At 51.1% G+C, this 13,271-nt stretch overlaps 1 protein-coding gene across 1 annotated transcript; it reads left to right on the top strand.

Annotated features, from left to right (window-relative positions):
* The first annotated feature begins 4,043 nt into the window (after positions 1-4,043).
* On the top strand, positions 4,044-11,272 carry LOC135460859 (olfactory receptor 14J1-like). Its single transcript, XM_064737814.1, has 2 exons — positions 4,044-4,134; positions 10,317-11,272. The coding sequence occupies exons 1-2, from the start codon at positions 4,044-4,046 to the stop codon at positions 11,270-11,272; spliced, it is 1,047 nt and encodes a 348-aa protein (XP_064593884.1).
* Positions 11,273-13,271: the final 1,999 nt, after the last annotated feature.

Genomic DNA, 13,271 nt, shown 5'->3' with positions numbered 1-13,271 from the left:
GCTCAGGCCAGGCTGCTCTGGGCACTGCCCCACGGCCTCAGCCCCTGGCAGGGGCACAGCAGCAGCTGCAGCTGCCACAGGACTCAGCCCCAGCCATGGGGGAAGGGGCTTGGCCAAGGCCAAAGGAGGCTCCCTGGCTGCCCTGCTCCCCTCTGCCTGAGGTGCTGAGAGCTCTGCAGCCCCTGCTGCCATCCCATCTGCCCAGGGCCTTCAAGAGCTGCTCCTGCTCCAGGCTCAGGGCCCATGCCAAAGCATGGGGGAGCCACAAAGCTGTGCCCATTTCTGTTCTTTGCTGCTCTAATGGGGATGGATCTTCAGCCACTTGGAGGACGATGATGAATTTTACTGCTCCAGAGGCCTCTTTGTTCTTGAGCTTCTCAGTTCAGGAATTCAGTTAGAAAAGCTCATAAATATTTGTTCAAAATACCCAAACAAGACAAGTCTCTGGGAATCATTCAAGTTTTCAATTCTATTGTGGTTAATTAGTCACATTTCAGAAGTGTATTCAAAATGAATATACCATTTGAAAACAATGAAGAAGAGCTGTTTTTTCCTGTTTAGTTGTCCTTTCCAGTTTTGGTTGATATCAGCAATGTCCAATTTATATTGGCCCCCAACACCTTCTAATGCATTTGGAACAGATATGAAAATCAAGACTCCTCATGGCTGACAATCATGCTGGTGTCATGGCAACCACCCCTGGCAAGGGGTCTCCATGATCAGGAGCCCTGCAACAGGGCGTGATGGTCATGGACTAACCATAGCAACAGGGGGCTGGTGATGATTGCCATGGAAACCGACCATAGCAACAGGTCCGGATGATGCATGGAACCTGACATAGCAACAGTCTGGTGATGGTTGCCCGCTAAGGGTCAGATTTGTCAGAGGTCCTCAGAGAGGTTCATGGGGATTTTCTAAGCGTCTCCAGGCTGATTCAAGAGCTGGAATGTCACAGGCACAGACAGGGGCTCCATGGAGACCTGCCAGGCATTTCTGGGACTGTAAAGGGCCGTGTGGTCAGAGTCAGTCATAGCCATTCCATGGTGACATCCCAGGGACCTTGGGCTGCAAAGGCACCGATCTGTCTCAGACACTCACAGGGGCTCCACGGTGACATCCCAGGAGTTCCCAGGCTGCCAAAGAGCTGGGATGTCCCAGACACTCAGCAGGTTTGGGTTCATGTCATGGGCACAGTGAGACCTTCAGCCAAAATTTATTAGGGAAACTCCTGTTGGGTCACAACGTGCAGAAAGGATTCCAATAGCCCCCATAGATGCCCAAACATCACCACTGAATCAGAGATAACACAGACTCAGATCAGAAGGCTAAGGGCTAAAAGCCACCTGTTTTTTCAATCCTCTTCTTTTAGACCTTGGTTTGCTACAGGCAGACCTCACTGGTCCTTTAATCAACACATTTCACATGTGTCATGGTTTGGGCCTGGCACAGAGCCAGTGCCCCCATGAGAATACCCTCTCCCTGGTATCTGCTGTGAGATGTGACCAGGAATAAGCAAAACAGGCTCCAGCTTAAACATAAAGAAAACTTTATTACCTAAACTACAAGAAAAGAAGGAAAAACTATAGGAGGGAAAAAAAATTGAAAACCTTACAAAAATGCACTTTCCTCCTCCCCAACCACCAAAATTTCCCAATCCGATACATTCCCCCAAATCACCAACTGCCCAGCCTGACACCACACTTTAGTATACTCAAACTTCAGTCCATGAAGAGGAGCGGAGTCCTTCTTGTTCCATAGTCTTTCCCTGGAAACACGCTGAAACCTCGTGTGCTTCCAATGTCACTCGGCACCTTCCCAGAAAGTTCTTTTGCCGCTTGTGACATCTTCCTTCCATGCCCAGTGCTCTAACCACCGTGCATGGACCAGAGATGCTTTTAGGACTGTCTTTTAAGGATGCCTTGTCTCACTCCAAAAAGGCACAGTCTCTGCTTTGGGATATCTGTCCTCCCCATTTTTTTCCAATCCCCTGGGGCCGAGGGGTCCCCTATGATGAACCCTTCTGGTTCTGAGGCACTGCTTCCCTCTAAGTGCAGTCTCTGTGTCACAGGAATAAAACTGAGTCTATGGCTACACAAGAAAAGTCCAGCCAAAAGGCCACTCCAATCATCTCTCTCCCCACCCCGTCAGTCGTCTCCACATCCTTCAGGACAGGGCCAGGTCCTTGTCTCATCTCATCTCTTATCTCCCTTCTTATTCAGCTCCGAGGAGGATCAGCATTTTTACAAGGTCCCAATTATGTAAGAAAGGGGTTAAAACTTCAGTCTCTGTCTGTCCCGGAACTCCGGCACTCCTACATCGCTGCTGCTCCAGCCGGCACCTCCTCGCTGCAATTCCCCCCCTTTTTTCCTCCTGGGCCGGCCACTATCAAATTCAGACACCATCCCTCTCTCTCTCTCCCTCCTGGGGGGGGGAATGGCTGCCCGATGGCTGTCTCTTGGGGCTCCTCCACCCTTCCATCCTCAGGGGCCTCCTCACCCCCCATCTCTGTCCAGGCCCAGGCCTACCACATGGCTGTCCCTCCCCCGCCCAGCAGCAGCAGCTGGACGAGGGAGGGCGATCTGACCTCCTTCCCTCGAAGTCCCAAGAGAGCCTCCCAGGGCCGAAGCTCTGCTTTTAAACCCTGTGTATTCTCGGAGGTGTGTCCAAACCCCATTGGCCACACCAGGTGCCAATATCAAAATCCGAGCACCATTGGTTTGACCACAGCACCCCAGAATTCCCACTTCTTCCTGGTCAAACCACCACAACATGATTGGCCAATTAAGACAACACCTTTCAGTAAACAATTTTATGGAAAAAAGCCAACTTATTCCAAACATTGTCAGCTAAGTGTTTCCTCAAAAATCCACTCAGATAACACCATTTATTGATCTTTGTTTTAATGTTGGGCCTTTCTTGGGGGTCCCTGGATGGGGGAATCCCTCCTGTAGCAGTTCTATGCCAGGTAAAAAGAGATGCACGGGACTTTTTCAGTCTTCAGCTTCTTGTTTATTGTTATCTTATCTAAAGTTTTGCATTGCTGTCCACACCAGGCTCACTGCACTGGAAAAGCACTGCAAAATAGCCCCAAAACGTTCAGTTTCAAGCTCTTTTAACATTGTCTCATCCAATAAACACTTGAAAAGTGCATTTTTTCTACTTATCTACCAATAACTCATCCCTTGACTATCCACATAACCTCTGCACTGTGCTTTCCTTGACCAATCACCTTGTGCTACCAACAGTGCAGAAAATAGAGCAGATGAAGAAGACAGGGACTACACCCCAATTCCTCCATCTTGCTTCCTATCTACACCATACTAATAACCCCAAAACCTACATTTCTCACCCAAGGAACATAGTTTAGGACTCTCTATTACCTATTTCACACTTTGGTAAATTCTAATCTATCTCAAAGTCTTGGAAGTCCTCTCCATGGGTGAAGCTGAAAGGCAGTGTTTCTCTGGGGGTCAGGACCCCTCAGAGCAGACAGAGAAATATTCCCTGTGCCTTGGATTCCCACACATTTAACATAAAATCTAATAATCCTTAATATGTGAAGGTGCCCAAAAATGTTCCAGGTAATTAGGATTAGAAGGAGGAGAAAGAGAGAACAACAGAAAGACAGAAGACCCATAGAACAACACACACATAGGTACCAACTGCTGGGGTTCCAGCATCGTGAAGAGAGGAACCACAGGAGAAGGCAGGATCCAGACCATGGACTGCCCTCGTGCCCCGGCTTTTAACCTCCTGGGCCTTCATGGGCCCGCCCCTGGGGTGGGACTCCCAGTTGCATGTCCAATCAGAGCCATGGTAGGCACCTGCGGCTGGTGTGTGACTGATTGACAGCTCAGCCAATCAGAACTATGTTAGCACTGCCTGTACTGTGTGATTGACAGCTCTGCCAGGCCAGGGCTGGGGGCGAGGCTCTGTCCCACCACAAACCAAGGCCTGACCCAGCCCTGGCCCCACACGGGCATTCTGAGCATCACAAGCTGTCTCGGGACATCGATCTCATCCAGCCTCTGACAGCAACCACGATGACAGTACAGAACCTCATGGAATCAAGGGTCAGTTGTAACCTCACGGTGTCTCATGGAATCGAGGACACCATTGTGAAACTTGGGGGCAGTATGGCTGCAAGGGTCAAAAATCAAACACTGGGATCCATAGAAACAAGGAGCCATTGTGACACAGCAGGGCCGCATGGAGCCAAGGGAACCCTGTGACTCTGTTGGGGCTCATGAAACCAAGAAGCCATTGTGACACTGCAAGACTTCGTGGAATCAAGGAGAATACTGTGACAGTGTGGGGACCCATGAAATCAAGGAACCATGGAACAGGTCTGCCTGCTTTGACCTCCTTGGGGCTGTTTGACAGGTCCCACTGAACTTGACATGTCAAGGGCCACTTCTCATCTGACTGTGAAGCACTGGGGCTCTGTGCTTTCCTTCCTATGGAAAAGAGTTCTCTTTCTTGTCTAGGCTTCTATGCCTGAAATTAGGATTCCGCCTCTAAAATTCCCTATATGCAAGGGTTTCTCCCAAACAAAATCTGCCAATACAGTCAAGTGTGGCGAGACTCGGCCTCTGGTGACTGCCTCTCATCTGCCCTGGTGCTCAGCTGTTTCCTTCCTATGGAGACCATTGTGACAATGTGGGGGGTTGTGGAGCCAAAGGGCATTGTTACACTGTAGGAACTTGTGGAACCAAGGGAATCATTGTGACACTGCGGAGTACCACGTATCCAAGGGACCATTGTGACACTGTGGAGCCTCATGGAACCAAGAACATTACTGTGGTTCTGTTGGGCCGCATGGTCCCAAGGGGCCAATGTGAAGCCATGGGGCTTTGTGGAACCAAGAGACAATTGTAGCATTTCAGGGCCTCATGGAGCCAAAGGGTCATTGGGATCCTGCAGGGCACCTGCAGGGCACCGTAGATCCATGGAGAAAATTGTGGCATTGCAAGGCCCATGGAATCATGGTGACCATTGTGACACTGCAGGGCCTCACAGAACCAAAGGGCCATTGTGACCCTGCAGGGCCTCATGGAGGGAAGGGGCCATTGTGACACTATGGGAACTTGTGGAGCCAAGGGGATCATTGTGGTACCACTGGAGCCCATGGAACCAAGGGGCCATGGTGATAAAGAGGAGCTTCATGGAACCAATAGATCATTATGATAGCCTGGGCTTTTGGAACCATGGAGACCATTTAGATCCTTAAAGACTTGTGTAACCAAGGGGCCATTCTGACACTAGAGGGCATCACGGAAGCAAGAGAACCATTGTTACACTGCAGGACCCTGTGGAACCAACAGAACATGAAATAGGTGTGGCTGCCTTGGACTCCCAGGGTTCACCTGACAAGACTGGCCGACCTTGGAACGTGGAAGGCCACTCCCATCTGCCCCTGAAACACTGGGGTTCTGGGCTTTCCTTTGTATAAAAAAGAACTGTCCATCTTTTCCAGGTATTCATGGCCAAAACTTGGATTCCACCTCCAAATTTCTGTGTATCCAAGGAATATTGCCCGACAAAAGTTGCCAGGACAGACAGGTGTGGCTGGTCTTTGACTCCTGAGTGCCAGCACTTACCTGTTTTGCAAACACTGGAAAGGTCTCTCTGCTTTTCTTTTTATGGAAGAAAAACATCCGTCTTCTCCAGGCACAAATGTCTGAAATTAAGATTCCACATCCATAATTTCAAATATCCAAGGGTTGGTCCAATCAAACCCGCCAGGACAGACAGGTCAGGCTTGCCTTAGCCTCTGGCGGTTCCCACTCATCAGCTTCTGAAACACTGGGGCTCCGTGGTTTCCTTCCTATGGAGATCAATGTGATATTTGGGAGCCTTGTGAAATGAAGGGGCCATTGTGACACTGCAGAGCACCATGGATCCAAGGGACATTGTGACACCGTGGAGCCTCCTGGAACCAAGGACATCACTGTGGCTCTGTTGGGCTGCATGGTCCCAAGGGACCATTGCAAATCAGCAATGTGGGAGTTAGCCCAGCTGTAACTCAGAGTCAGACAGATTTTACCCCAAAAGAACTGGGCGTGAGTTTCAAGTCCCAGGAGTCATTCTTTTAGCTTAGGGTGAGCTTGAGAAGTCCCCCATAAGCCTTTAGTGTTGTTATGCTACGTTGTCCAAGTTCTACTCCCCTATTGGTTTATTGGTTACTTATTTCTTCTATATGTTATTGTTCTAGTTTTCTAGCCCCAAGTATCTATGTTGTTGGTTCCCCCTTGACTTAGGTATTAGGATCCTGCACCTTGCACTGTGCTGGAATTCTCCATGTTTATTGTTTTTAACCCTGTTATTAAAGTTCCTTTTAAACAACTCCATTGATCCTGCTCCTTTACATTTTCACCACCCTCGCCCTGAAGTCAGGGAACCAGAGAGGTTTATTGCAGCCACCCTCATTGGGACATTTGGCGCGCGAACAGGGACTATGACATTGAGGTCTCCCTGTGTCAGTCATGTCAGCTGGGGTTAGCTGATGGATGGGTCAGTGTTCCCCGGGATTTTGGATTGTGCCAGCCTCGGCAGATTCATCGTTGCTTCAAGGGACCTTGGCCAGGATCACCAGGGACAATGACGGTTTCACCTGCATTGGATTGCAGGTGGGTTTGGGGAAATGCAAGACATTCATTGCCCATTTAGTCACTGTGTTTTTACAGCATGCACCATGTCACATAATTAATTTGGAATGTTCCAGTGGCTCTTCCCCATTAGGCAGAGAAAGAGAAAAATGGGCAGCCAGATGTCCAAAGTAGAAAGGAGCATATATGGATGCTGTCATTCTCACTGATCATGACAAAATATTTTCAAAGAACAAATTAAAATCAATCATGAGGTGGATCATTAAAAATTTTCCAGATGCCTCTGCTGATGAAATCCATACCACTGAATTTTAGGACTCAGTGGGAGTTAAACTGTACAATTTTTGATCAAAAGGGACCCCATTGCATCCTGCGTGCTCCCCATCTTCCACACCGCACTATACCAGCAAGCAGTGTGTTGAAAACTCAATCCGTTGGTAACTCCTAACTTGGGAACTCCCCTCAAACCTGCCTTTCTCAAACCTTTAATGATGGTCCAAGATGGCAATGGCCATGCTGTCTTGGAGCATCATGCCCTGGAGACACAAGACAGAACGAGACAAAATATGGCTCAGGAGCCTGACCACCCCCTCCATCTTGGCTCCTCCACTTCCTGCTACCACAACTTTCGCCTCTGCCCTGAAAAAAGCTCCAGACTCCACTCACACAACTGTGGGTCCTGCACTCACTGTCAATCATTCCCTCTCCACCCTGGACCATGCCTCCAGTTAAGGAAGGAGACTGGCAAATAGCCTCAAAATTCCTCATTGCCCTGTTATGTTATGAAAAAAGGGGGCAGAATCCCAGGTATCAGCCACTGGTTTGAAGGGAAATCAAGGATCTTTGTATCTAAAGAACATAGGAAGGACTTACCTTGCTTTAAAGACCTAATGAGGGCCATGTTTACAGCACGTCTGAACCACCTATGATTTTAAATATATTATGTTGTTGTCATTTACAGAACACACCCTGTGGGAAGAGGGATGGAAGTGTTTATTATGCGAATAGCAATGACTATGATAATAATGAGGCAAGGGCGGAATTGACAAGCAACCATCTAGCTGGAGAAGGACAACACAGCCTACCAGATGATCAAGCAGCAGGTATCCCGAGAGAAGTATTGGATGATATCAAAGAGATGGCTTTGAAAGCTTTAATCCAGGTATCAGATGGTAGCACCCTCAATTTGAAATACTTTGGGTGGCTGCAGCTAAAGCTTTAGGACAATCAGACCATCTTGGGTGCCTGTTAAGCAAGCAAACCAATGTTACCTCCTTCACAATGAGTGGCCTGCTCTCAGACATAGAGACCATCAGACATGCCACCTTGCAGAACAGCGATAGAGTTTTTACTCTGGGCACATGGCTCTGTACACTCTGAGGGCATGTGTTGCATGGACCTCTCAATCCACAGCAAGTCAACCCACAAGAGCATTCACGTACTGAAGGAAGGATTCAAAAAGCTTCAAGTGGAAAACGACTGGTTCAATAAACTCTTCCAATCCAAGGGACTAAAGGGTTGGATGATGTCTATTTAAAACAGGACTATTAATTCTTTTAGTGGTTGTTGCTGTTTTGGTAATTGTCCCATGTATGTTTGGATGCTTTTAGAAAGACTTACAAAATTCTTTCAGTTCCATCTTTGTTGTAAAAGAGAAAGGGGGAAGATACCCAACACAGGATCCTCATGGACACCTTGGACAACAGAATTGGAGGCCAGGATGGCACAAAAACCTCTCAGACACTCAATTTAGGAATAAATACCTTAAAAGCACCTAAAAGTATACTAAAATCCATAAAGCACCTTAAAAATCCTGAGTATCTCAAGGCATTAATGAGCCCCACTGAGTGTCAGTACAAAGCTCTCCAGGGACTCATTAAAGCAGATAACTGGGGCCATGATTGCAAAACCTCTCACAGAGTCTGTATCAAAAGGGAAACACCAAGTACCTTAAAATAACTGAAGTACCCTGTAGTATTAATGAGCCCCACGGAATGTTGTTACTGAGAAAGCCTCTCCAGGGAATAATCACAGCAGAAAATTGGAGGCCATGATTGCAAAAAGCTCTCAAAGACTCCAAGGCAAAAGCCAAACCCAAAGTTCTTTGAAAAACCTGCAGTCCCTGCAGGGAGCATTCAGGAGCCCCCAGGGCCATTCCTGAGCAAGGCTCCCCAGGGACTCCTTCCAGCAGATCCTTGAGGCCACTGGGATGTGGGCTAGGGGGGGATGCTGAGGGCAGGACAAGGCCCTGACAGTGCCCAGCCTGGCTGGGGCTGTGCCAGGAGGCCCCAGTGCCTCAGGACAAGATGTCTCCTCCCAGCCCTTGGTGGCACAGACCCTGCTGTGCCCCAGGGCACCAAGACTTGGCTTCTCTTTGTCCCCACCTGTCATCACTGCCTCCAGTTCTCTGCTCTGCCTGCGGACACTTTCTCATTTCTGCTCCTCAGTGGGACCCATTAAAAGTCCAAGAAACTTTGGAGTTGGATTCTGACTTGGAGTTCTGGAGAGGTTTCTTCAGCTCCCTCTCAGGGACTGATGTTCAGAGCCTCAGCACAAAGCCCCAGAGGCTCATTAAAGTCCTTCTGCTGTGTCTGTGCTGCTGAGCTGGGCTGGGCTCCTGGCACAGAGGCAGCTCCTGGTAACCAAGAGGAGCTTCAAAAGCACATTTCTCTTGATGAGCAGCTCTTCTGCCAGCCCAGCACGGCTGGGGCACTGCCTGCAGCCACCCCAGGCACAGTACAGAGGCACAGAGAGCTTCAATCAGTCAGGGCTGGGAAGGTGCTGAGAAGTGCCTGGGGCAGAATCACTGCCAGGCCTTGGCACAGGAACCTCTGGCTGCAGGACAATGCACCTGCAGCTCCTGGAGCCATCTCCCAAAGCTGGAACATCCCAATGCCTGCAGACCCTGTGAGTACATTCTCTGATTGTCTCCTGTGCAGAGCAGCCAGGGGTGCCCAGGGCTGTCGTGCAGAGCAGGGTCCTGCAGCCCAGGGCGCTGTGCTGGGGCAGGGACTCTGCTGCCTGCCAGGGACAGCTCTCAGCCAGCCCTGGCAGCTGCTCCCAGCATGGGGTGACAAGGTCTGGGTGGGAGGAGACAGCTGGTCAGGCTTGGAAGTGTTCTCCTTGTGTGGTGAGGATGCTGCATTGTATAGGATTGCTCGCAGCATGGCATTTAACTGCAGAACATTTCCAAGCAGATTATACAGGGGGCGGAGGAAGGCAGGGGCTGCATAAAAGGGAAAAATTTATTAATCTTCTGCTTTGGGTTCCTGGGATGGGAAATTGCACTTAGATATTCATCTCTCGGTTCATGTTTAGAAAAAATAAAAAAAATTTATCTCAGCTTTGAATAAAGCAGGCAGTGACAGAAATCAGCACAGGGCCCCTCACAGGCAGTGTCAATGTCACTTCTCCAGCCTCCTCAGGGTTGCACTGATGTTGCCATCAGAGCCTGCAGAGCCAGAGCTGCCCCTGGGCAGTGCCAGAACTGGGAGGGGTCTGCAGGGCAGAGCTGAGCCCCCAGGGCTGGGCTGGGCTCTGGCAGCACTGGCAGGGCCCAGCCCTGGGCACAGGGAAGCAGCTGCTGGCAGGGACAGCTCCAGGCAGCAGAGCCCTGGGCAGGCAGTGGGGGGAAAGTGCCCCAAAGATGTGCTGGGATATTTAAAGTCCTCCTCAAACCCAAATTCTCCGTGATTGCTTTTCTTACAGATCCCCATGCGAAGGCACAGCAAATATCCAACAGCAGTTCCATCAGGCACTTCCTCCTGCTGGCACTGGCAGACACGCGGCAGCTGCAGCTCCTGCACTTCTGCCTCTTGCTGGGCATCTCCCTGGCTGCCCTCCTGGGCAACGGCCTCATCATCAGCGCCGTAGCCTGCGGCCACCACCTGCACACGCCCATGTTCTTCTTCCTGCTCAACCTGGCCCTCAGCGACCTGGGCTCCATCTGCACCACTGTCCCCAAAGCCATGCACAATTCCCTCTGGGACACCAGGAACATCTCCTACATAGGATGTGCTGCTCAGCTCTTTTTCTTTCTGTTCTTCATCTCAGCAGAGTATTTTCTCCTGATCATCATGTGCTATGACCGCTACGTGTCCATCTGCAAACCCCTGCACTACGGGACCCTCCTGGGCAGCAGAGCTTGTGCCCACATGGTGGCAGCTGCCTGGGCCAGTGCCTTTCTCAGTGCTCTCATGCACACGGCCAATACATTTTCCCTGCCCCTGTGCCATGGCAGTGCCCTGGGTCAGTTCTTCTGTGAAATCCCACAGATCCTCCAGCTCTCCTGCTCCACATCCTACCTCAGGGAACTTGGGCTTCTTGTTTTCTCCATCTGTTTATCACTTGGCTGTTTTGTGTTCATGATTTTCTCCTATGTGCAGATCTTCAGGGCTGTGCTGAGGATCCCCTCTGAGCAGGGACGGCACAAAGCCTTTTCCACCTGCCTCCCTCACCTGGCTGTGGTCTCCCTGTTCATGAGCACTGCAGCGTTTGCCTACTTGAAGCCCCCCTCCATGTCCTCCCCATCCCTGGATCTGGCCCTGTCAGTTCTGTACTCGGTGGTGCCTCCAGCCCTGAATCCCCTCATCTACAGCCTGAGGAACCAGGAGCTCAAAGCTGCAGTGTGGAGACTGATGACTGGATGCTTTCAGGAACATTAAAATACTTGCCCGATACTGCCAAATATGTGGAATAAAAATAGTATTTGATCTATTTTGTTTTGTTGTAGTTTCTTTTTCTTTGTTTTACTTATTATATCTTTTCAATAGAAAAAGTTCTTTATTTGTGCCATTTCTCATTTTGTTTCTCTACAACTTCCCTGTGGCCACAGACTGTGTCAATGAGGGGCTGCTCCCCCGGTGTATTTAAAAGAACTAAAGGATCTCCCATCAGAGTTTTCTGCAGAGATGCCCTGTTTTTGCCTTCTCTGGAGCTGCAGCAGCAATGTCTGTGTGCAGAGCTGGGGGCAGATCAGTGCTGGCCCAGCAGCTGTGCCCAGCAGCAGCAGCAGCACTTGGTGTTGCCAGTGCTGCTGCCGTGGCCCTGCCCCGCTGCCCTGGTGGCCCTGGTGTTGCTGCAGGGCCTGAGTGCTCTCGGGGCCGGGCACAGCCCTGGGGGTGGCAGTGCTGGGGCTGCAGCAGGGACAGGCCATGGGCACTGCTGGGGCAGCGCTGACGCCTCAGGCCAGGCCCTGGGGGCTCCAGGCTCCTTGCCCAGGCTCTCTCAAGAACACACCCAGGGCAATGCTCAGCACAGAAAAGCCCCGTGAGCAGCCCCAGACTGGCCGTGGGCAGGTTGGGGGCAAACAGCATGGCTGGGGCTCTGCAAGGGCCCTGGGGCAGATGGGAAGGAGCAGCAGAGCAGGGGCTGATCCATCCCCAGTGTGCTGCACAGCCCAGGGCAGCGTCCCAGAGTGTCCTCATGGAGCTGCCAGCAACATCCTCCCTCTGCAGCCCTGGCCTCTCCCCCAGCTCACACAGGTGCCCCATCCTTGCAGGCACAGACACAGCAGCACTGGCTCAGCAGCCCCTGTTTGCATTGCACACAGCAGGGGGAGCACCCCCATGCTGTTGGTGTGGGGACATGAAGCTGAGGGAGCACAAATGCCATCAGCCCCTGGGGCCAGCAAGGGCTGGGGGACACCAGGGAAACCACTCAGCTTTGTCCTGGCTTCTGCAGTCAGCCAGAAAGTTTGTTCCCATCAGCTGGGAGTTTCCTGTGCCACTGCAGACGCTGTTTCTCAGAGCCAGGGCTGTCTGGCAGCCACTCCCAAACTGCCCTGAGCATTTCCTTGCCATTACCTTTGCTTTCTTTACTTTTCCCTGCAACCAATTTGTTCTTTTTGCTCATCACAGGGGGCTTAGAATTGGACACAGCACTCGAGGTGCTGCCCAACCAGTGCCCAGCATAGGGGAAGAATCTCTGCCCTGCTCCTGCTGGCCCCACCATTCCTGATCCAGGCCAGGAGCCATTGGCCTTCTTGCCCACCTGGGCACACTGCTGGCTCATGTCCAGCCTGCTGTCCATCAGTCCCTGCAGGTCCCTTTCTGCCTGGCTGCTTTCCAGCCACTCTGTCCCCAGCCTGTATTGCTGCAGGGGTTGTTGTGGCTAAAGTGCAGGACCTGGCACTTGGCTTGTTAAACCTCACCTTGTTGCATTTGGGCCCTGGATCCAGCCTGTCCAGGGTCCTCTGCAGAGCCCTCCTACCCTCCAGCAGATCAACACTCCCAGGCAACTTGCTTTCACCACAGTTCCATAAGGCCCCAGAGTGTCCCAGTGATCTCCATGATTCCATGAGGCCTCCCAGTGTCACGATGTCTCTTTGGTTCCATGGGACCCTTTGGTGTCACAAAGTCCCTTGGCTCCTTGGGCCCTTCAGTGTCACAATGGCCCTGGGTCCCTCAAGGCCCTGCAGTGTCACAGTGGATACTTGGTTGCATGAGGTGTCTGAGTACAGCAATGCTCTCCTTGGTTCCACAGTGTCACAATGGCCTCTTGGTCCCAAGAGCCACCACGGTGTCCAACATGTTTCCTTCCTTCCAGAAGTCCCTGAGGAATAGCACTGGCCCCTTGGTTCCAGGGGGCCCTGCAGTGTCACAATGGCCCCATCATGACACCAGGTCCTGCTCTGTCACAATGCTCTGCATGGTTCCACAAGGC

Source organism: Zonotrichia leucophrys, unplaced genomic scaffold, assembly GCF_028769735.1.
Source record: "Zonotrichia leucophrys gambelii isolate GWCS_2022_RI unplaced genomic scaffold, RI_Zleu_2.0 Scaffold_111_148278, whole genome shotgun sequence".
NCBI lineage: Eukaryota > Metazoa > Chordata > Aves > Passeriformes > Passerellidae > Zonotrichia > Zonotrichia leucophrys.
Note: the sequence above shows the minus strand (reverse complement) of the source record. Positions and strands in the feature narration are given on the sequence as shown.

What these genes read in the sequence shown, in the direction of transcription:
- LOC135460859 (XM_064737814.1), top strand. Translation starts at nt 4,044, where the DNA reads ATGACAGTACAGAACCTCATGGAATCAAGGGTCAGTTGTAACCTCACG. An exon ending in CATTGTGAAACTTGGGGGCA is followed by an intron (nt 4,135 to 10,316) that starts GTATGGCTGCAA and finishes CTTTTCTTACAG; the next exon opens with ATCCCCATGCGAAGGCACAG.